The sequence below is a fragment of the Poromitra crassiceps genome (genome assembly GCF_964638095.1).
Source record: "Poromitra crassiceps genome assembly, chromosome: 2".
Lineage (NCBI taxonomy): Eukaryota > Metazoa > Chordata > Actinopteri > Beryciformes > Melamphaidae > Poromitra > Poromitra crassiceps.
Genome location: NC_139624.1, coordinates 49,709,429 through 49,733,860, shown reverse-complemented (window position 1 = coordinate 49,733,860; position 24,432 = coordinate 49,709,429). Strand labels below are relative to the sequence as shown.

At 42.5% G+C, this 24,432-nt stretch overlaps 1 protein-coding gene across 5 annotated transcripts in view; it reads right to left on the bottom strand.

Annotated features, from left to right (window-relative positions):
- The window catches only part of dennd5b (DENN/MADD domain containing 5B), a gene marked incomplete at its 5' end in the record, with an annotated part of 208,069 nt that overhangs the window by 10,610 nt on the left and 173,027 nt on the right, over nt 1-24,432 (bottom strand). For 2 of the 5 annotated variants that reach the window (XM_083651324.1, XM_083651325.1), the window contains 11 exons: nt 2,006-2,047; nt 3,425-3,570; nt 5,896-6,017; nt 6,814-6,942; nt 8,521-8,602; nt 9,188-9,269; nt 9,797-9,949; nt 12,995-13,126; nt 17,984-18,091; nt 18,475-18,568; nt 22,202-22,352. In XM_083651324.1, the coding sequence (XP_083507450.1) occupies nt 2,006-2,047; nt 3,425-3,570; nt 5,896-6,017; nt 6,814-6,942; nt 8,521-8,602; nt 9,188-9,269; nt 9,797-9,949; nt 12,995-13,126; nt 17,984-18,091; nt 18,475-18,568; nt 22,202-22,352 (1,241 nt within the window). Of the gene's footprint in view, nt 1-2,005; nt 2,048-3,424; nt 3,571-5,895; nt 6,018-6,813; nt 6,943-8,520; nt 8,603-9,187; nt 9,270-9,796; nt 9,950-12,994; nt 13,127-17,983; nt 18,095-18,474; nt 18,569-22,201; nt 22,353-24,432 lie in introns of all 5 variants that reach the window. The other 3 variants (XM_083651326.1, XM_083651327.1, XM_083651323.1) reach the window with 2 other exon arrangements.

The following is a 24,432-nucleotide window of genomic DNA, read 5'->3' as shown; positions in this document are numbered from 1 at the left end:
GAAGTTTCCACAATTAATAATCATATCACGTATCACAATAATCATAAAATTGAGCCACGAGGAAACATTTATTTTTATTCCATTTGTCTTAGCAGTTGAAAACAGCCCCAAAATTACTGTATAGGCATAAAATGAAACAGAAGTGGCATTCGAGGTCAGAGGCACGACTCGACCTGAATTTAAGGCGGTATTCTATTGGGGGGGAGGTCTACAAGGAGTACAGATGAACTATGACACAATCCAACCTGAACTGCCTCTTCTTTATCAAGGACCCTAAAAAAGAAGGATAATACATCACTCACATCACAGTGTTTGAATTGCATTGGGGCCCGTTCCATTGATGTGATTGGGGTAGAAAGTCCCACTATAAACCATATCTGTGTTGTTTCATCTTGGATTGAAAAATGCTTCCACCAGATTAGAGAAAACACATTACGTAATGTTCCCTGATGCCACGTTTGGTCACTTATTTATGTAGTTAGCTAATCTAGCTCTATCTTGGACCAAACAGGGGCTGGAGTTGAGCTATGCTGCTGGACAGAGCCATGATCTGTTTGGAGACCAATAGTCCCATTTCACAGCAACCGTTTTGAGGAAGTAAAGCAGGTGTAACCAATACCATCAATGATGGTTCCAATCCATTTAGGTGTTGCAGTGCCAGGGCCCTCATTAATGTTACTGGTTACACGTGCTTAACTTCCTACTTTACCACCTCAAAACAGTTGCTGTGAGAAGAGCCCATAATAAGGGGGGGGGGGGGGGGGGGGAGAAACATCACTCAACATCATGTAATGTGTTTTCTTTAATCTGGTGGAAGAATTTTTCAATCAAAGGTGAAACAACACAGATATGATTTTTTTCTTTTTTCTTTTTTTTAACCCAGAAGTCCCTTGAGATTGAAATCTCTTTTCTGATAGAGACCTGGCAAAGACAGCATGCCAGTTACAGTTACAGTTAAAAATTTAAATAAATAAAACACAACAGACAAAAAATAATACAAACATCAAAATACATAAGGAAGAGACTAAAATCCAGCTCAGTTTAGGCAGTTGCATTTCTCTGTTACAAAGACTTTTAACATGGCTTTAAATTCCCCCCAGAGAGACTAGGTTAGTCAAATGAAGTGAGCTCTGCAGATTACTCCAGAACCAGGGAGCAAAATAGGAGAAGGGTTTTTCCCCGGCTCAGTGGAAACCCTTGGTACCTGGTATGAAAGCCACCTTGTGGAACGAAGCTGTATACTGCTGGAGGTCTGTGTCAGGAGATTACATAAATATGAGGGGAGTTGACCAATCATGGCCTTGTACACAAATACATCTGACGTTTTCTACGAATACTTAGTAGCGGCCAGTTTACCAACTCATAGAGTGTACAATGATGAATGCCAGACCAGAATTAGTGATAAAACGCAGAGCACTGTGGTCAACAGAATCTAAAAGATGGAGTGTGTCATGGAATCTTTCCATATATCCTTTCACATATCACGTGGCAAAAATTCCATGACAGAGTGTACAAGAGGCAGCATGCATGGAGACAACATCACCATAGTCCAGAACACTACAAAAGGTAGCCTGCACAAGTTTTTTCCTGGCTAACAAATTAAAACAAGCCGCGTTTTGAAAATAAAAACCTAGTCTTGGTTCACAAGGTTTTCAATGTGGACTTTACTTCTCGACTTTATAAGAAAGTCATCCAACCAAAAGCCTAAATATTCATAAGATGACACTTTTTCAATTGAGTCCCCATTTAGAGTGTAAATATTTGTGTTTATAGTGGGATTTACCCTGCCAGCCCCATTCACTTCAGTAGAACTGGCCCCAAAATCTGGCCCCAATGCAAAATTCAAACGCTGTGACATGAGTGTTGTCTTATCTTTCTTCTTAGGGTCCTTGGTCTTTATGCAATGAAGCAGGCCAACTGCAGGGCGACTATGACAGAGTGCTTTAAAAGGAAATGGAGGAGAGACAGAGGGGGATGATGGGGGATGGAGGAGGGGTCCTCTAACCTTGAACATGGCGGAGATGTACGTGTGCGGCCTGAAAGCAGACTGAGGGAGATGGAGACACTTGTTAAGACTGGATGGACGGACAACAGAAATACGGCTGTGGAGTTTAGTTCATGCAGGACAAACCACCAACGCCCCAAGGCTGTTAGAGACAGTGATGCTGTTTTTACACCATGCAGCACCAGTGCTGCGACAATCTGGTCCAATCACCGCTAAACTGTAGCACTGAGCATACATTGACGACACCCGGAGACACATGCAGTTACAGAGGAGGACAGCAGGAGGGAGTGTTCACTGTCTGCCTGTGCTACAGCATGTGCTACCCTATGGTGTTACCTCATAAGGGATCAACAAGTATGTTAGTTTCAGACATGGAAAGTAACTAAGTACCAGTATAGTTTTCAGGTACTGGCACATTTTGTGAGACGTTATACTTTTACTTTAGATTTGAGGGGGAAACATTGTATTTTCTACTCCACTACATTTATCTGCGCCTGGAGTTACTAGTTGCTTTGCAGAATAAGCTAAAAAAAGATATGATGAGCTCATCATACAATATGTTGCATTGTTCAAGTTTAAAGACCCCAACAGTATGTGGAGCAGTTAGCCCGAAAACACTAAAATGCTTCTTACAGGTTAATGCAGCGATAATTACAGTACTTTTACATTTGATACGTAAAGGAAGGCTTTGTCGATTTTCAACCCACTTGTCGGTAATATATGCAGATGGGCAGCCTTTACCTTGTCTTCATGTTTTCCTGCACCGAGAGCTCTGCAGTAAACAGATGTTCTGCTCGAGGGCGGCTGGTCCAACTACAGATTGTTTATTTTTATTTTCTCTGTATGCACACATCCAAGGAGAATCACATCAAGAGCCTTAACAAGCTGCATTAATGAGCCATACCAACTGGCGGGGCAGACTATCTGCAGGCAGATGAACAGAGATTTCTCAATGCAGAAAACATATAGAGAAGGTAAACACTGTCCATCTGCTTTATATTACAGAGATTATAATGACACAAAGTGGGTTGAAAATCGCCAAAGCCTTCCTTTAACATTGTATTGCTAAGATTTCTGTACTTTTACTCAAGTAAAATCTTTACTGCAGGACTTGTAGGCTACTCTTAATGAAGTATTCTTCCTTTCTAGTATTGCTACTTTTATTTACTTTACTAAAGGATTTCAGTACTTTATTCACTGTAAAAGCATGTGTGGATGCTGTTGTCAACTTTACAGTGGGTGAAGAGTAAATGAGATGAGATACTTCATGCATGAGTTCACACAGAAAATAAACCCAACTTCACCCAAACCGCTGTACCCAACACCAGGCTTCAACGCTGGTGCAAGGCCCACACACAACATCAAAGGTGTCCGGGTGCTGGAGGGAGTGGCTGTGAGAGGGTGAGAGGTTACACTCACGTCAAAGGTCATCTCCAGGACGTTCTTGGGGATCTGCATGACGCCCGAGTCGCCTAGCTCGCCCGACACACACACCCAGGGGTTGGAGGTGGTCATGGCATTGCTCAGCTTCTTGATGGGGATGATGACGGCGCGGTACGGGATCACTGCGGGGACAAACAGAACGTGCCGGTGTGATGGAGAAATAAAGACAAAAATGCAAATCAGATGGAATGTTGTTCATGTACAGTAACTAGGCCAATGTAAACATGGGAAACACATTCAGGAGAGAATCATGCATCAGATAAGAGACTATCGAATTCTTTTTTATTTTTTTCTCACATTTTCTACACAAATGTACTTGGCCAATTCCGCCTGCTGTCCCAGTCATTGCTCCACCCCATCTGTCGATCTGGGTAGAGCCGTAGACTAGCACATGCTTCCTCCGATACATGTGCAGTCACCAGCCACCCCTTTTTCACCTGACAGCAAGGAGTTTCACCAGCAGGACGTAGCAGGTGGGAGGATCACACTATCCCCCCACAGTCCCCCTCCCCCCGAACAGTGCAGCATCCAGGACTCATACCCCACCACCTGCAGACATGGTCAATTGTGTCTGTAGGAATGTCTGACAAAGCTGGAGTACAGCTGCTGGGAATTGGACACGGGTCTCCGCAGTGGTAGGAGCAGGGCCGGTTTTAGCCTGCTACATTAGGGGTTGGTAGAAATAATAGGTGGGCAACTTGGGCGGTAGGTAGCCCAGAGGGTAGAGAAGCGGACTAGTAGCCTGAAGGTTGCCGGTTTGGGGATAGGGATTAATAAAGTAGTATTCTATTCTATTCTATTCTATTCTATTCAGCATTTCTAAGTTTGCTGCTTTCACATATAGGTCCTAAAAGGGCCTTGTGTAATTAGATATAGCAGGGGTTCTCAATCTTTTGTAACTTAAGGCCACTTCTTAAGGGCACTTCTGATTGTTAAAACATTTCCAAGGACCACCGGACCAAAAAGAAAAAGAAAAGAAAAACATGACAAAAAATAAAAATAAAATAAATAAATAAACGGGTTGTAAATATGTGTCACTGTCAGTTGTGTGGTGATATTCAAACCTAACTGGTCATTGAAATTATGCATTTTACTTTTTACTTTTTTTGTTTAGGTACCACAGGTGAGAATAACATTTTCACTGCATGCAGAGCTCTGTGTCTTTAAAAGCCCAGTTTAGACCAAAGATTCATGATGAGAGTTGAACATTGAAACTTGCATCTTCTGTACTTGCAACCAGCCCCTGCAACTCGACATGCTGAATTGCTGGCGATGCCATAGGCCGGCTGGAGATCAGATGAGACGGGCCGGTCGTCTCGTTGTGAATCATTTGTGCAAACTGGGCATAGGACCCTAGATTAAAGCCATGTAGCTGACATGTCAGACATGGCTGTGAAGCTTGTGGTTCTGGGCCCAATTTCATTCAGATATCTTGATGTCAGAGGTCAAGGACCCGTTTGTCATGCCCATTTACAGTAACTTTGTCACAAACGTCATCGACCTTTGGAGCTATTTTACCACCAATTCCCAGTGAGCTAGCATAACATGGCTGCTACTGTATTCGTCTGGATATCTTAGTTTAGTTTCCACCAATATCAGAAACTCCACTCTAGCTTAAAATGAAGCTCACCAGAGGGCATATTCTGTGTTATCCCATTCAACACTAACTGTTTATCCCTCTGCTAACTGAAAACTGAATAAACATACTTTACGGGAGCTCGTTGAACTAGGTCTACCCAACACACGGGCAAAATTCAACCCGCGACACTTCAAAAGTAGCCCAATTCTGTGGGAAAACTGCGGACCTGGCAACACTGTCTGGTAGACACAGATCATTCTCCTCAGTCTGTGCAGCGGTGAGGTCTGCTTCAAGGCAACACGATGAGGGGAAGGAGGAAAGGGTGGACAGAACGACTTTGAAGGCGGGCTGTAGGCTGTCCACCCAATCCGAAGGTAGAATCTGCACTGGTATTTTCTGTGCGATTTTTCCATTGGCTGAATGCTTTACACTACTCTTTACAGACAAAGGTAATGTGATTACAGTAATGTGTTACTTTGTAATGTGTTACCCCCAACCTGCCAATGACATCACAATTGTGACAGGGACTGGTGTTTTGGGTAACAAGTAGGCCAAGGTCATTTTTCAGTTTTTTACAGATTTATGAAAGCGCAGATTGTAAGCTTTCAAATGACGTGTCATACATTGAAATTTGATATAGATATATAGATATGCTATTTGAATGTTTGTACTCCTAAAAGCAACATTCAGAGAGAATCGCTCTGAAAGTTGGTGAACAAGTTTGGTTTGCACTGAACAAGCTTAGTTTGCTCACAAATTCTAAGTATTTAGACATCCTAAAATGGTTGTTTGTTATATTGAGTGCATTCTTCAACATCTAAACATACTGTACGTATATTGATTTTGATTTGATTTTGGCTGAACTCACTGATGGTGGTGAAGACACTGGTGAAGCAGAAGTAGTCGACGGCGTTGAGGGAGAGCAGGTGGAAGAGGAACTGCTCCTTCTCTTCCTCGCAGCGCAGGAAGGCGTAACGCTTGTACAGCTTCCTGTGGAGAGCAGACAAGTCAGGTTCTGCTCCAAAATGCTACAACTGTAATGCATTTTGGAAAATATTATCATCTTCCATCCAAATTTCAGTATCTCTAAAAATGTCTGTAGAATTCTGTAAAAGCATTCATCCAACAAGATCTTAAGTTATCTACTATCCTTCAAAAGGTCACACATATAATAGCTTTATTTAACGGTTATTAATCATTTTGTAAGAGTAGACGTCACTTTCTTCCAAACGTTGGGTATTTCATTTTGAAAAGAATGCACTTTTAACAAAAGTATCATCATAAAGTTCTTTAGAGAAAACAAAGGACACGGCGGGGGTTTCAGGATAATTATCGCTCTCACACATTTTCACTCAAATCAATTGCAAATATACTATTTAGTTTCTTTTCATACGAATTGCCCAGTGGATAGTTTGAACCTAGCAACCTGACACAGACATCAAAGATGCCTTGCAACTGCTGACCGCTATGCATTATTATTATTATTAGTATCAATCTTTCTGCTTTTCTCCTTTTTTAATTGATGAAGGTGTACGACTTACGTATGTGTTGATAACTCTTACACTTCATACCTACTGCAGCACAGTAAAAGTCTGCCCTCTTAGGTATTATTTCTATATCAAACATATGGGCATCTCATTTAATTCAAACAAGGGGGGTGCCATCTTTCTTCGAGATCACTGCATTGCAAATACATTGGAGTCAATCTTACTGATCAAAAGCACAAAGCCGACTGTGTGTGTGTGTGTATGTGTGTGTGTGTGTGGGGGTGTGTGTGTGCTCTCACTTGGTTAAGGCCTGTCGGGACAGCAGCTGTTTGAGGTGCTGAGAGAGCAGCTTCTTCTCCAGGGACAGACGGATCCAGGCTCGGGCTCGCCCTACCTCCGTCTTTATCTCCGACATGCTCTGGATGTGCCTTAGAGAGAGAGAGAGAGAGAGAGAGAGAGAGTGTTATTTCCTCTTTTTTAGGGTAGGTATCGCATGGGAGGATGACGCTATACCCCCAGTTCCCCCCCCCCCCTGAATAGGCGCACCCAACTGACAAGAGGAGGTCAGCACTCATACCCCACCGGATTCCCACCCGATTGTGGCCAATTGTGTCTGTAGGAGCGTCTGACCAAGCCAGAGGTGCCGCTGCCTGGAATTGAACCAGGGTCTCTGCGGTGGTAGGTGAGTGCTTTTACCTCTACACTACCCACATGCCCTAGCGTTGTTGGTTTCTATCCTTTATTTATTGAGCGTTTTTGTTCTCTTTTCCTGCCGAGTTTCCCCAACCAGTCCACGATTTACACTCCAGATTTCTTCCTATCACAATCTTGTTTCTCTAACCCCTAGACAAAAACCACCAGGCTAAACCATCTGTTTCTACACACCAATATCTAGGGATGTCCATTTTACAGGGTATGCAGGAATCCTGAAGTTAAATTCAATATATTTTAAGATCTTTTTTAAGACTTGTTCAAGACCTCAACACCACTTTCGTTACATCAGCAATAGAGGTGTAAATCACAAGTTTCATCACGATACAATATTATATAGATTCTTTGGACAACAATATGGTATTTATTTACTGATATCACAAAGTCTGCCACGATACGATATCGATTCAATTCAGGGGTCTACGATCGATATGGAACAATATCATATGCTCATTTAACACCAACCATTATTTAATACCTCTCAAATGGTGATTAAGACTTTTTAATACTTTTTAAGGGCCTTCATTTCCCGAAATTGATTTATCAACTTTTAATACTTTCAAAGACCCCGCAGATACCCTGTTTTAAGCATGTTCCTGAATGGATCTCACCAGGTAGAAGCAATAACTTTAACGATTGATCAATCAATCAATTAATTGTAATTAAAATGCCAAATTTACCAAATGATACCGAATGTGTTTTGTGCTCAAACACTTTATTTCCACAGCAGCAACATACTGCATATTTCCACAGCATTGCATAGCCTGTGAAACGTATCAAAATGTAGAAGCCTATTATGCTAAACACATTTGTGTGGGCTTTAAGCCGCAGGCGCGGCATATAGGTGGCTACAACTCACTTTAAACTGAGCGATGCAGCTCTTCTCACAGTACAGCATTGCAGTTGTCATTGTGTTGTATGGCCTACACAGAATCACACTGTTTGCAGGTGGTATTATTTTCTCCTTTCTGATCGCTTTGCCTGCTTTATTTTGCAAAAGTTGACGTTCTTGTCTTTTTTAATCTCTTTCCAGACCCCGAGATGGCTGCCTCGTCATAGTTAAGATGGTTGCCTCGTCATAGTTAAGATGGTTGCCTCGTCATAGTTATATTGCACTCGGGTTCATTGACACATACTTTGAGAATACGCCACTTACTGACAGCTAGAATGTAATATGAGACTACACGTTGTTTGACAGTAGGATTGACAAATCCTTAACGAGCAATTAATCGATCTTCGATTAAGCGTTGAGATCTCTAATCTATAGACATCTCCACCAATAACCTTGTGTGTACCTCATATCTTGTATGACAGACACACGCAGAGACGGCATGCCTATTCCCGAGTCAGACTTCCTCCTCTCAGGAACATGTGACACTGTTGAAGAGAAGGGGTAAACGTCAATAGAGAATATGTGATCAAACTGTTGACTATACATGTACACTACCAGTCAAAGGTTTGGACCGACCTGATTGAATGTTTGTTGTTTTTCATTCTCTTAAAACCATTTTGATCTACAGTAAAGGCTTCTTGCTTAAATGCTTGATCCTGTATATGAATTTCTTTCTAAAGCCATCAAGGCAAAGGGCGGCTACTTTACAATCTAAAATCCTTTAGATTTATTTAACACTTTTTTGGTCATTGCATAATTCCATTTATGGTATTTCATAGTGTTGATACTGTTATTCTCAAATGTGGAAAAATAGTAACAAACTAGGCAAGCAGAGTTAAGCTCACATATGCCTGTTTCAACAATGCTGAATGAGTGAGTGAGTGAGTGACTGTTGAGTGGTAGTTTACATCTGTAGGTGTGCACTCTGTTATGAGTATTTGAGGAGAAAGCACCAACAGAGAGAGAGAGAGAAAGAGAGAGTGAGGTGTGTGTGTGTGTGTGTGTGTGTGTTTGTGTGTGTGTGTACGTGAGTGCGTGCGTGCGTGTATGTGTGTGTGCGCGTGTGTTACCTGGCGACTCTGCCTGCTGCTGCTCGAGCTTCTCCACTCGGGCCTGGTAATGCTGCAGGTGGGACCACAGGGCCGACTTCCCCTGTGCGGTCAAGGTTCACGAGTCAGAAACACAGACGCACACAGCCAATTCATATTCACTACTGACGAGACAGACTACTAGACACACAGAAGAGGATTCAACAGGCAGGCAATAAGCTCTCCTCAAAATCCAATATGGCCATGAAAACCTGATTAACCAAAGTGCAACGCAGATTTCGGTACCTCATTCAGTTGGCATGCCGGAACTGCCGAGTGAAATATCCACCCTCTGGTGCACCGAAACCACTGCACGCGCCTTCACTAGCATTATCGTAAACTCTTATTTACTGTTAAATTACTGCAGTTAACTCATGTTTTATTTATTATTTATTAATTAATATATTGTTCAATTTCTTTGCGTTTGCGAATTAAAAAAAAAGTCTTGAATGTTGTTTTTTCTATTTAATTTTTTTCGAAGTATCGGTACAGGCACCGTTTAGGCACCAGTTTTAAAAGTATTGTTTTAGCACCGGTATCGGAAAAATATGAAACAATATCCTATCTGTGTGTGTATGTGTGTGTACTGACCTGTTTGACCTGCAGCCCGTGGCTCCAGATGCGCTCCAGCAGGTCACACAGGCTGGCGATGAGCGTATTCTCCTCCAGGCCCGTGATGTTGGCCTCGCCGTGGCCGAGCTCCACCGCCTCCCTGCCCAGCTTCTCCACCAGCATGCGCTTGGTCTGGATGTGGACACACACACACATGCACGCACACAGACACGCACAGGCACGCAAGCACACACACACACACACACACACACACACACACGCGCACAGGCACGCACAGGCACACGCACACGCACACGCACACACACACACACACACACACACACACACACACACACACACACACACACACGGTTAGAATGTACACCGGGTATCTTACCGTAGCCGTCGGTGTTGGGCAAGTTACTCAGGAAATGTAATTACTCACTTATTACTCCTTTTACTCTTTACTATACTACTTTCGCTAACCCCCTTCCGAAAAAGTGACGTACAACCTGTTTAATCAGCTCCTTTTAGAACTGAATCTACTTAATTAACCTTACAGGAGCAGTCAATAATCAGCTAAACAGATTTTTTTGTTTATTTGCCTACCTAGGACCAAAAACGAATCACATTCTGGCAACACAGTCTTGCCTAGCCAGACCTATCTCCACATTTGGCTTTAGCGCTGTGCCAGTGCTGGAGAAAGTTGGATTAGTAACTGTAATATAATTACTTTTTTGGAAATTGTAATCCCTTACATTACTAGTTACTGGGAAAGTAATAAAATTACAGTAATGTGTTACTTTACTTTCCTGCCCAACACTGGTAACTATAGATATGACTTAAAGGTGCAATGTGTCTGAACTAATTCTGATAATAATTATTGTAAATACATGTGATAATGTTGGAGACTATGAACTTATGAATAGGCGGGTACTTGAGTACTCATCATTCATAACGTTAGTATTCGAGACGAGTAACGCTTCTCATTTGGGTAATCGTACTTTAAAGGGATAGTTCGGTTTGTTTGAAGTGGGGTCCTATCAGCTAGTGAGATACACTAACTTAATTAGGTACAGTGTTCAGGAGGCTGGGCGCATTGTGGAACGAGACCGCGCACTCAGCGCAGCAGCCAAACCAGCCTTTTCTCTGTAAGTACGGGGGGTCAACAACTAAAACGTAATTTAGCCACCTAAAACACCTAAAACAACGCCCACCTAAACAAATCGATATCTGTGTACATGCACGCTCTATTTTGACAATTTTCAGCGCTTTACTTTTCCGCAAAACAGCAGTTTCATTCGGCACTGCTTTTTCTCCCAACCGTACAACTACCGTATTCCTCTGCTAAAAGCCAGCACAGAGCACAGAGCCGCGGTTTACAAAACAGGAAGGCTTAGAAGAGAGATAAAACACTGACTTACTTTAGAGACAACAAGTCACCTGGCCTCTCTGGTCTGGGTCGTTTTCCACAATTTATCCTGGGAATGGTGAATAAGGTCTGCAGCCAGGGCACCCAGGCATTTAGGCAGCAGGCGCATCTCTCTGCCTGTTCACTCTCTGCAAAAGTTCCTCTTCTGTATTCTCTCTGGTTCATAATTGTATCCTCTTGTCACCAAGGTGAATGGCATATCATCCTCGCTATCAAAATCACTCATATTTTCGTTCGTGTATTCTATTTGTTGTGTCTTCAAACCGGGAGAAATAAAATAGCCTACCCCCAAATAACTGCGGAGTAATCCAGTGCTGCGGCTCTGAGCTGGCTTTTAGCGGAGGAATACGGTAGTTGTACGGTTGGGAGAAAAAGCAGTGCCGAATGAAACTGCTGTTTTGCGGAAAAGTAAAGCGCTGAAAATTGTCAAAATAGAGCGTGCATGTACACGGATATCGATTTGTTTAGGTGGGCGTTGTTTTAGGTGGCTAAATTACAGTTATAGTTTTAGTTGTTGACCCCCAGTACTGAGAGAGAAAAGGCTGGTTTGGCTGCTGCTCTGGGTGCCGGATCTCGTTAGACGCTGCGCCCCGCTTCAAGACCACTGTACCTAATTAAGTTAGTGTATCTTACTAGCTGATAGGACCCCACTTCAAACAAACCGAACTATCCCTTTAACAACGCGGGGAGAAATCCCTGGTGCAAACGAGGCAGACGCACGCTTCTCCATAAAACTAATTTAAAACTTTGCATACTTGATTCCACTGTCATTTCCCATAACATTAGACACAACAAAAAGAATAATTTTTTGACAATCACTTTTTGACAATCACTATTTAGCACTAGTTAACGTTAATCACTTGTTTGCAGTTCATCACTTTTTGGCAGGACACCGGACATTGTAATCAGTGGATTTACGTTATTGTAACAGCATAGGCGAAGTTTGAACTTTAAGGTTGGGGGTGCAGAAAAAATGTAGAGGAAAATTAATGATTAGGATACCAGCACATGCATTTTCATATCCTAATATGCCCAATGAGTGATGGAATATTGCGAGAATTTACCTCAGAAATCAAACTCAAATCAAACAAACCGCAACACCGGAAACAGCCTATAACCTCAATAAATTCCATCATTCCATAGGAATTGAGAAAACAGAATGTAAACACACAGAATGAGACGTGTCAGAGGGAGGGAAGGAGACTGGTGAAGGTATGAAGCGCCAACACATCTCTCCACGGCATGGAGAGGTCATTACGCACACGTTTTATCTGCTGTTTACATCAAGGTTATGCCGCTCAGTTATGACTCATAGCCTAATTAGACCAGAATAATATTATGTTTTATAATAAACATTGAAAATAATCAGTCACAATTATTCTACCCTTTTTATAGAGCAAGGCATTACAATAAAAGAAAGAAAATAAAGTAATAAAAGATTACTTCTGTGTTATAGGCTAATTATATAGATATTTAAAACATGCATTTTTGGCTACGGCCACTATGAACTTCGCCTATGTGTAACAGCGATCATAAAGCAGTATGGATTATATCGGGCATGTATTGGAAATATCTGGTAGCCTTTGCTTGTTGCACAACACTGCACTGTCTGCTAGAAGAGCTAAACTGCTAATTATGGAGCTAGCAGCTGCTAAGCTAACATCAGGTGATGTTATCATGATCCGCTTTTTATTTCTCTTCACAAAAAGTGCTCCAGGCAGCGCTTTTTCCACGCAAAAATGACGCAATGACTAAATGACTTGGAAGTAATTTTGTGTGTGTGTGTGTGTGTGTGTTGTGTTCACCTTCATGCGACACTCCTTCAGAAGCCCCTCCACAAACTTCCAGTTGGTCTGTGCGATCACAGCAGGGGACAGGTCAGACAGTTTGGGCTGACGCAGGTTCTTCCCCAGGCTGCGGGCCTCCTGCATGTACTTCTGAATGAGGAAACAAAGCACAAGTTAGTGCGCAAACAATGGCAGCTCTGGTCTGTGTGTGTGTGTGTATGTATGTGTGTATGTGTGTGTATGTGTATATAAGTGTGTGTGTGTGTGTGTGTGTGTGTGTGTGTGTGTGTGTGTGTGTGTGTGTGTGTGTGTCTACACAAGCACTTGTGCCTTTGCATAACATACACATTGGGAATCCAGGTTTTAATATTTGCTGAGGACTGCAACAGGACTTGTATGAGATGACAGCATGGAAATGAGAACACGGTCTTCTTTTTTCCACTGAGGATTGAGATGTTAAACCTCTCACCTCACTGCCACACTCCAGCGGTCTCATCCTGCTACGATGTAACGGTGCATGTTGAAAACGCACATCTTCCCCTCTCACACCCCATTTACACCTGGGGCCAGTTGCATAAAGCACCTTAAGTTAAGATTTTCCTTAGAGTCCAAGTTAAGGTGTCCATAAAATAGAATCAGCTGTACAAAACACCCTTAAATCTTGTGTTTACATTTAACTTAAAATATTTAACCTTAAGGAGAAGATTTAAGGGTGTTTTGCCCCTGGTTTTTAAATGCGACCTGTATCCGGATACGTTATCTGGATAATGGCCGCATTTAAAAACCAGGTGTAAATGGGGTGTCACAGAAATCTTTATCTAATGTGACTACCATCCACTTCTCCTTCTCCTTCCCTGCTGAGATTGCCTGGGCAGATGATGTATGTATGCAGTATGAACTCTGACAAAGTGAAAAATATCTGTCGAGTTGACGAAGAACTTTGATAACTTAATAACCTACATAACTTGGATTTGTTTTAATTTTGGGCTACGCCTTGTTTTCCAGGAGAACATATAACTTTTCTTGAAAGGCGATTACCTAATTTTTGAATGAAACTCATGTAACCTGCATTGCGTGTCCCCCCCGAAGCTGGCGGTGGAACCGGAACCTACGGCATGGAAGTCGGACCAGGTGGCAAGCTTAGGGTTGGACAGATGAAACCTATGTGGAAGTGATGTAGTTTATTGAATGGCCACTTGAGGCTGGCTCCAAAAGAGAGTCCTTCCCCATTCACCCCATGTTAAAATGCCAGACTTTACAACAGGATTAAACATGTTTACAGCCTGGTTCAAAACACGGTTTTGGTCTGTATAGCTAATTTCACCTTTCATAACAACTGCATGGGGGATTAATTTTGACATAACTCACGCATTTAGAGTAAAATAGATGATAGAAAAGACTATGTTTTTGGCGTGATTGACAGGTCGCCTGTGCAGTGATCGCGCAGCTTGCTGATCACGGACCAATGCGGGAAATCCCTGGTCTCGCCTCGTCTCGTGCGAGCTGTGCAAGAACCCTAAGATGGCGATGGCCACACTCCCATATTCTAGGCTTCAAAACAGGAGTCCAAAAGCCAATGGGTGACATCACTGTCTGACTAACTTTTGAAATGTAAATGCATTTTTTTTGTAAACGCAATTTTTAGAAAACGCTTCAAAAGGGTTAAGTGAAATCCCCATTCTAAAACGCCATTGACTTTTCCCCGTAACATCCAGGAAGTCTGGGACTTCCGCCTTCCGACTACAAAAATACGTCATCCCTGCGGTACTCTATACACTCATTCATATCATTTTAGAAAGACTTGTTGAAGAAGTTTATTTTCCTACTTAACACGTTGAGTGCCAAGGACGAGATATCTCGGCTTACATAATCCAACCGTTGAGTGCCAAGGACGAGATATCTCGGCTTACATAAACATTTTTTTTTTTTGACGGTGGGACATCGATCAACCCCTTTTACGTCTCCTTCACCAGAATTGGAGGTATTGAATGTGTATAATCTATTTTACCGACCCACTGAGTGTCGACATGTCTCTCCACAGTAGAAAGAGGCGACCCAAAACTGGACGGAAAAGCGCGACGAAGCCGTTCTCATACTGTAAAATTGATGGCGAAAACGCTTTCACTTTCGCGCTGATGCACAGCGGTGGCAACGGTGGGGGGTTCCAAGAATAGATTGGATGCACACTTTGAAACACGCAGCATAAATATGACCAGAATCGCATCAAAGCTCTCAACCAAAACTCCACGAAACGAGCGAGTCCACCCAGACTTCCTCAAACAGCGGCCGCGCAAACAGGCAGCAGCCAGGCAGCAGCAACTTCGTTGTGACACGCCCGCTGGAGAGCCAGGGAGGCAGGAGGAGAACACACACGGAGGGAGGAGTTGGAAGCAGAGGGGGGTTTCCTGCTGTTATGGAGGAAATTACTGTTCAAAACTATTGTTTAGATGTCTGACTCTTACTGATGCCAAAAATGAATGGTTAAAGTGACTGTTCTATCGAATTTCACAAAAAGCCGTTTATCTCTGAATAATTTTTCTGACGCTGAAACCATGCTGTATTCAACTGCTAATGCTTACATAACTACTAACTCTACAAACTAACTCTTTTAGACAGAGAAAGCACACATTCTATTAGTTCTTTTTAGATGATTGGTGTTCACGAAGTCTTAACAGAAAAGAATCCTCGGCTCTTGTAAAATGAGCCAGAATCCTCAAAAAAAAACCTGGCAGAACCTACCTACAGCATTGAAAAAAGGGCTGGCAGTCAATGTGTTAACAGTTCACCACTTAGTATTATTATTTGTTTGAAGTGGCAGGCTCTGATGATCCAACACAACACAGGAATGGATTTATGCAAGCAAACGGGGAGAGCTGTGATACAGGAGAGGAGTGAAGGCCAGGGAATCTTTTGGTGTGTGTGTGTGTGTGTGTGTGTGTGTGTGTGTGTGTGTGTGTGTGTGTGTGTGTGTGTGTGTGTGTGTGTGTGTGTATGTGTGTATGTGGGTGGGTGGGTGGGAGTTAGTGGGTGGGGTGGCGTTAGCTGTCCTCTTAGACAAGCAGGGTTCCCACTGTGGCGCTAATTGAAAAACATAACTTTTCGATGCCTTTGCAAAACCTACAGTAGGCAGAATTGTTTGTGACCCAGTGTTGCCAACTCTTTTCCAAGCAAAGTCGCTATTGGCTGCTCACAAAGTCGCTAGAAGTTGCTAGATGATGTCACCCGCTAATTTGCATATCAATATATGAAAACAACAACAACAAACAAAAAACAACGCCTCGGCATTGACTGTATGGTTGTAATATTAAGTGCTGACTCCCAGGCAAGATTCAGCGTATGCTGTTTAAGCAATATCACACGAGAGCGAGTGCTATTGTTGGCTAATATCGTCACGGCTGTGATTCGGTCGTAAGCACGAGGCCGCAGGCCGAGTGCCGAAGATAATCACAGCCGTGACAATATTAGACAACAAAAGCATGACCTTGAGTGTGATATTGCTTTTATACAACAGTTGCACAGCATACACAAAGCTATTCATCAAGTAATAATAGCATTGTTTTAAGTAATTTGTAGGGGTGTCACAATATATCATCCCACGAAATTTCGCAATAGTAAAACGTCACGATATGTATCGTTGAGATGAAATCTCATATCGCAATTTTTTTTTATTTTTTTATTTTATTCAAAAATAGACAAAGAAACGTCTTTGTTTGTTGAAGTTCAATGTGTGGAAAGTAGTTCAGTTGAACAAGTCTCTGAAGAGACACATGAGAAGTTATACAGGAGAGAAACCATTCAATTGAGTTTCTGGCAAAACTGTTTACTTGACAGGAAAAACTGAAGATGCATAAAAAATAGACTAAGAAAAGTCTTGTTGTTTGAGTTTGAAGAAAAACTGAAGATGCATAATGAGAATTTATACTGCTGAGAAACCTTTTAGTTCAAAGTAAATCTAAGTGACGGTGTACAGTAACTCATTCTATTTCAAGATAAGCCTTATCTCCAATCTCATGTTTTTTCTAGTTGTTATTGTAATAACAATTTCCCACAACAGCATGTTTTGTATTTGTGCATTTCAAATAAAATACTACTTTTCCAGTCATATATTGTCATTATTCAAGTTTAAAAAAATATTGTTAAAATCGTATCGTATCGTATCGTTATCGTGAACCCAGTATCGTGATACGTATCGTATCGTGAACTGAGTGTATCGTGACACCCCTAGTAATTTGCAACAACAGATGATTTCTGTCTGTTATTCGCCTCAGCCAACAAAAACAGTTCCACCAGGATTGCACTACCAAGTCATGTTGCCAAGCAAGCAACAACAGGTAAACTTCCTGCCTGCAGTTTCCTGACTGCAAGCTAGCTAAGCTAACGTTAGCTACTTTGAGTTTAGCGCAGACAATTTCAGCTTACCATTCATAATTAAGGTTAAATCTATATCGTTGTGCCTGGGTGCAAGCGCTGTTTGAATGCAGCCTAATCAAGGAAACGTTTAGAACAGCTGTGAAGCGAAGCAATATACACACAGTGAAGCGCCATTGCCGTTATTGTGAAATATCAGCACTGCTAAGATCCCTCTGGTCCAATCAATTTGCTCGGCCAGAACTAACTGTTGTATAATAAAAAAAAGTAAACCCTATCCCGCTGCCTGTAGCGGAGGAGAGAATGGAGTAGAGGGGCTGCACTGAAGCGCTGTGTTTATCAGACAGCAGAGAGGAGGAGGAGAGAGAGAAAACCCAGCAGCAGCCGCACCAATTTATAGGCAAAATCCAAGTTGCCAAGTTGGCAACACTGTTGTGACCTAAATATTTTATTCATATCCTTTCTGGTTTGTTTAGCTCAGAAGAAAACAAAATGTCCTTGTCTGGAATAAACCTCTCTAAAATTCCAGGATATTCCAAGAATACCATATCGAGTGGGAACCCTGTATAAGAGAGTATGTGTTGTGGTAGGGGAAGGCTTTGAGTGGGAGTCCATGACACAAGCAGCTCCTCCACATACCAGGCAGGACGCGGAGGCCGATTTTTTGGGCGGTTTGATTGGCGGGGGGGACGCTTTGTCCCACTCCCAAAATGCCATGGAGTTCTGCAGGACCAGACACCCCTCTACCTGCTGAAGGGTGGTACGACCCAAAACCCCAACCGAACCAGCACAGGACGCACGACCAGACAGAGGAAGAAGACAGGAAAAAAAGAGAAGGATGGCAAAAAAGACAAAACAAAAACAAAAGAGAGAGAACGCAGCATGCACATGAACTCATGAATGCATGTGAAACAGATGAAAAACATAGAAAACTAAAACAGAAACAAACACGAATTTAGCTGTAGACAACATGAGACATACAGTACATATAACATAAAGGCATGCTTGTAGAGTATACAAGCATTTATATCAGTTTGAGGGCAGGTAGAGGGCACATTGAGGGCAGATTGAGGGCAATATGAGGGCAGGATGATGACAAAATGCAGGAAAGTTGAGGGCAAGTGATCTACCTCTTTTAGGTCATTGTCCAGCATTAGATGCTCTGTTTGCTGTCTGCTGCGGTCTTTCCTGCGCTGAGCCGTCGCCGTCCTATGGGCCCACCTGCTGAATGACACCGTATAGTTACAGCACTGAAGACGTGTTACAGAGCCTGATGCCCCACTCATTAGTGTACAGTTACAGCATTGAAGACACGCCACTGAGAGAGCCTGACGCCGCACTCCTTACTAGGGATGGGCATTTCTAGCAAAAACACTATTCGAAATTCGCTGGCCAAAGTCGACTTTTAATCGAAATTCGAAAATAAAAATAAAAATGTAATGTAATTTTTTTTTTTTTTTTTTTTTGTGAGTGAAATGTTGCATTGTCTCCCCTGATTCTAAGTCTAAGGCTTTATTAATTAATAGAAAACGCTTCTGCTGTGGATTCTTAGCTCAAACAAGCATTGCACCACTGAAGTAAAGAACATGTTACATGACATTGACATTTTCGAAAATAAAAAACAGTTTTGACAATCATGAGTGGTTCATTAAATATTTAGTAGGCTCAGGTCTGAGTGCCAAAGGGGTGCCAAAGTCACCCCCTCTCCCTCTTCATGGGATTTCATCCGCCATTTATTTTTCCATAAACCTTGCTTAAAATTCTTATAAAAATTCGACTATACTTAGAATCAGGGGAGACAATGCAACATTTCACTCACAAAAAAAATTAATTTTTTTTTTTTTTTCTTCGAATTTCGACTTTCAATAATAAGTCGACCTTGATAATAACAACGATTATTCTAAAATTCGAAATTCGATGCCCATCCCTACTCCTTACCGTATAATTACAACACTGAAGACCCGTTACTGAGAGAGCCTGATGCCCCACTCATTACTGTATAGTTACAGCACTGAAGACGTGTTACTGAGAGAGCCTGATGCCCCACTCATTAGTGTACAGTTACAGCATTGAAGACACATCACTGAGAGAGCCTGACGCCCCACTCATTACTGTATAGTTACAGCATTGAAGAAGACACATCACTAAGAGAGCCTGATGCCCCACTCATTACCGTATAGTTACAGCATTGAAGACACATCACTAAGAGAGCCTGATGCCCCACTCATTACCATATAGTTACAGCACTGAAGACACATCACTGAGAGAGCCTGATGCCCCACTCATTACCATATAGTTACAGCACTGAAGACACATCACTGAGAGAGCCTGATGCCCCACTCATTACCATATAGTTACAGCATTGAAGACACATCACTAAGAGAGCCTGATGCCCCACTCATTACCATATAGTTACAGCACTGAAGACACATCACTGAGAGAGCCTGATGCCCCACTCATTACCATATAGTTACAGCACTGAAGACACATCACTGAGAGAGCCTGATGCCCCACTCATTACCGTATAGTTACAGCACTGAAGACACATCACTGAGAGAGCCTGATGCCCCACTCATTACCATATAGTTACAGCACTGAAGACATCACTGTCACTGAGAGAGCCTGACGCCCCACTTATTATTACCGTATAGTAACAGCACTGAAGACATGTCACTGAGAGAGCCTGATGCCCCCCCACTCATTACCGTATAGTTACAGCACTGAAGACACATCACTGAGAGAGCCTGATGCCCCACTCATTACCATATAGTTACAGCACTGAAGACATGTCACTGAGAGAGCCTGATGCCCCCCCACTCATTACTGTATAGTAACAGCACTGAAGACATGTCACTGAGAGAGCCTGATGCCCCCCCACTCATTACTGTATAGTTACAGCACTGAAGACACATCACTGAGAGAGCCTGACGCCCCACTCATTACCGTATAGTTACAGCACTGAAGACATGTCACTGAGAGAGCCTGATGCCCCACTCATTACCATATATTTAAAGCACTGAAGACACGTCACTGAGAGAGCCTGATGCCCAACTCATTACCGTATAGTTACAGCACTGAAGACACATCACTAAGAGAGCCTGATGCCCCACTCATTACCATATATTTAAAGCACTGAAGACACGTCACTGAGAGAGCCTGATGCCCAACTCATTACCGTATAGTTACAGCACTGAAGACACATCACTAAGAGAGCCTGATGCCCCACTCATTACCATATATTTAAAGCACTGAAGACACGTCACTGAGAGGGCCTGACGCCCAACTCATTACCGTATAGTTACAGCACTGAAGACACATCACTAAGAGAGCCTGATGCCCCACTCATTACCATATATTTAAAGCACTGAAGACACGTCACTGAGAGGGCCTGACGCCCAACTCATTACCGTATAGTTACAGCACTGAAGACACGTCACTGAGAGGGCCTGACGCCCAACTCATTACCGTATAGTTACAGCACTGAAGACACGTCACTGAGAGAGCCTGATGCCCAACTCATTACCGTATAGTTACAGCACTGAAGACACGTCACTGAGAGGGCCTGACGCCCCATTCATTACCGTATAGTTACAGCACTGAAGACTAGGGCTGGGTTCAAAAAATCGATTCTCCGATTTTTAATCGATTTTCATTTTAATCCTCGATTATCGATTCATATGTCCAGAGATCGATTTTTTTTTTATTAAAAAAAAAAAAAAAAAAAAAAAAATTTTTTTTTTTTTTTTTACTAAACAGGCTAAAATATTGTGCTGTGTGTGGTAGTTGAAACATAGTTTCAAGTTGACGTTTAATTATGTTTGTAGTTGAAACAAAAACATAAATACTGTAGGCTACATGAATGGAAATGTTTGATCATTATTAATATCTACTTTTAGAAATTATATAGGCTGAAATCAAATCACTGTGCATAATTGTGAAAGTGTCTTTATTGACAGATGAAAAGGCTGTTATTTACCCTTTGTCACCACGTGGTGAGTAAATATATGTGTAACTAAAACCATTAAAATTGACAACAGGTCTGCAACTTTTTTTCCCCATGTATCTACTTGGCTGGTTGGAAACCCCTGTGTTACATAACTGGACAGTCATGTAATTCAGGGTACAGCTCAAAAACCACGTTTTGGTATCACTAACCAAATCCAATATTGAAAATTGATCGAATCGGAATCGAATCGAATCGAATCGAATCGAAATTAATCGATTCGCAACCTTGGGAATCGGAATCGAATCGATTCTTGAAATTTGAACCAATACCCAGCTCTACTGAAGACACGTCAGTGAGAGAGCCTGATGCCCAACTCATTACCGTATAGTTACAGCACTGAAGACACGTCACTGAGAGAGCCTGATGCCCCACTCATTTATTAAGAATTACAAAGCTGGGTGTCAAAATAAAAAAGAAGCCTATTACAGCAAAAAAAAAGAAAAAAAGAAAGACAAGACAATAATTAAAACAACAGGGACACGATGATGACCACGTAGATACAGTAGTGACGTTGAAGGATTTTCACACAATGAATATTTTGTTCTGTCTTGTTGCATGTTTCTTGCTTTTGATTGCCTTTTTCTTTCAGCACTCTGAGATTGCTTTTAACGAAAATGGCATTACAGGTATTATCACTTATTATAATCAAGCAATCCAGAAATAAACATGACTACTGTGATTTGAAACTAATACAGCTACTGTAGACGTCCCCTCATAATGCATACTGTAGATTTTTCCAAACAGTTCCTCTTTAGGGGTGAAAAAGCTAAAAGTGCAAAAGCTGCCTTCATCTGCAGCTCTAAATCCATGCGTGGTGGCATTGGCTAATAATAAGTTGGTAGCTTACTCACTTATTATTGGTGGGTCCAGCATTGAGCACGTCGGCCTGCAGTTTGGGGAAGAATCCCTGCTGGTATTTGCCCTGACCGATCTTCATGTCCAGCAGGTGGGGGTGGATGGCCGTGTGGTCTATCTTCATCAGCCTCTGTTCAATGGCCTGGGCTGGACGGACGAACAGGGCAGTTTTAATAGGGGTTACACATTAATGTGATCAATAATAACATAGAACATATATCTGAAAGGATCTTAATATGAGCCCAAAAGCTACATTCACACTGCATGTCTTGTTCAATACTAGGATTTAATAAGGCATAAAGCGCTATATAAATGCAGGCCATTTACCATTTTACCACACACACATGTACACACACCCGTGTACACACACACATGTACACACACACGCGCGAGAGTGCGCACACAAACACGCCAATAAGTAGAGAGAGGGCACAAATTTGATCATTTTTCCAGATGTTGCAATCATGATTATTAATCATATCGCTGCTTCTTTTGATATTTTTACCCAGGGGACATTTTGATGTCATCGTCCATAGCTGCTACCTGCATCATCATCATCATCATACATACATACATAATGTACACATACATACATAAAATTGCCAAAGTGGCATCTGTCTCTCTGCGTTTTTGGTCTCACATTGTGAGATTTGTGATGATTTTGGTCAGTAATGATGTCATTGATGATGTCACAATGTCTATGACAGCATCACTGATGTCACTCGAGCACTCGATGTCATCAGTGCTGGTCACTCGAGCAATTGTGATGTCACTGATGATGTCACAATGTCTATGACTTCATCAGTGATGCGAAGTTGCGCAATTGTGCGCTGAGCAATCGAGCACTCCATGATGTGATCAGTGATGGTCACTCGAGCAATTGTGATGCCATCAGTGAGTGATGTCATCAGTGATGCGAAGTTCAGGCCAAAATGGTGAATTTGCTGTGCGCCGATGTTGCAATGTGTGCTGTGCATGCCGAGCTGCGAGCGAGGCTGCGCAGTGCCCAAGCTGCGTATGCGAGCCCACGCAGCGGTCGAGCTGCAGGGCGGGCGAGCCCGCACAGTGGCCGAGCCTAGGAATCGAGTGCGCATAGCGTACGGGATTTCTATTTTTCTATAAGGGTCTAAATATCTTTCTGATATCAGCTGAAAACAGTTTACAAAGCTGCTTAAATATGAATTGTTTGCCATCCTGGCACAATGCATTGCGGGAATTGTGTGCTTGTCTGGGTTGATGTTGAACTTCTTCCTGCATATCGCTGTCTGTCAAATGCTTGCTGGGTTAAATCAACATAATCAATATTTTACAGCTACACTACAGCAACTACAGCAAATGTTGAAAGGTTTCAATGTTGCTTTTATATGACAATACTGTACACACACGCACACACATGCGCACACACACACGCTCCCGCACGCACACACACACACCCCTACCTTTGGTCCTTACTCAAATAAACAACCATGTCCTTCTTTTACAGCCCTATTAACATCTCCAAACCACAGACAGACACCTGCTATTGGCCTCTGAGTCAGTCCTGAGTCTGGCCCATGGTCTGGCCTGGCCACGGCTTGCACATTCAGCACCAATTAGACGCTTAACGAGGGGAAGCGAAACCAACACTAATTGAAGAAAAAGAAAAGACCTGACCAAACACTCTTGCAGCCGATGAATGCAGCAAGACGTGTCAGGGAATGTGTACTGTAATCAATGTGTGTGAGAGACAGAGCGAGAGAGAGAGATAGGGACTAGGAGAGAGAGACAGAGTATACCTGCCAATATTAGGCTGTGAAAAAGAGGGAGGTTTCTGCGGTATCTGAGAGAGAGAGAGAGAGAAAGAGAGAGAGAGAAAGCGATGATGCGTTTGCTGGGTTGAAGTGGAGACAAATGGGAAGGACGTAGGTCCTGGAGGAGGTTTTTGTGGACGCTGGGGCCGAGGATATAAGAGGTGAGAATGGGAAGGAGAAATGGAAGTAGAGGAGGAGAGACGGATGTGTGTGTGTGTGTGTGTGTGTGTGTGTGTGTGTGTGTGTGTGTGTGTGTGTGTGTTTTTCAAGTTGTAAGGCACTTGTCTGACCTCACTAATGGACGATTGTTATGCCAGGCATAGTTAGGAAGATGGACAGATGTGCAGCATACTGGTAAACAGACAGCACATGGTAAGAAGGACAGATGTGCAGCATACTGGTAAACAGACACCACATGGTAAGAAGGACAGATGTGC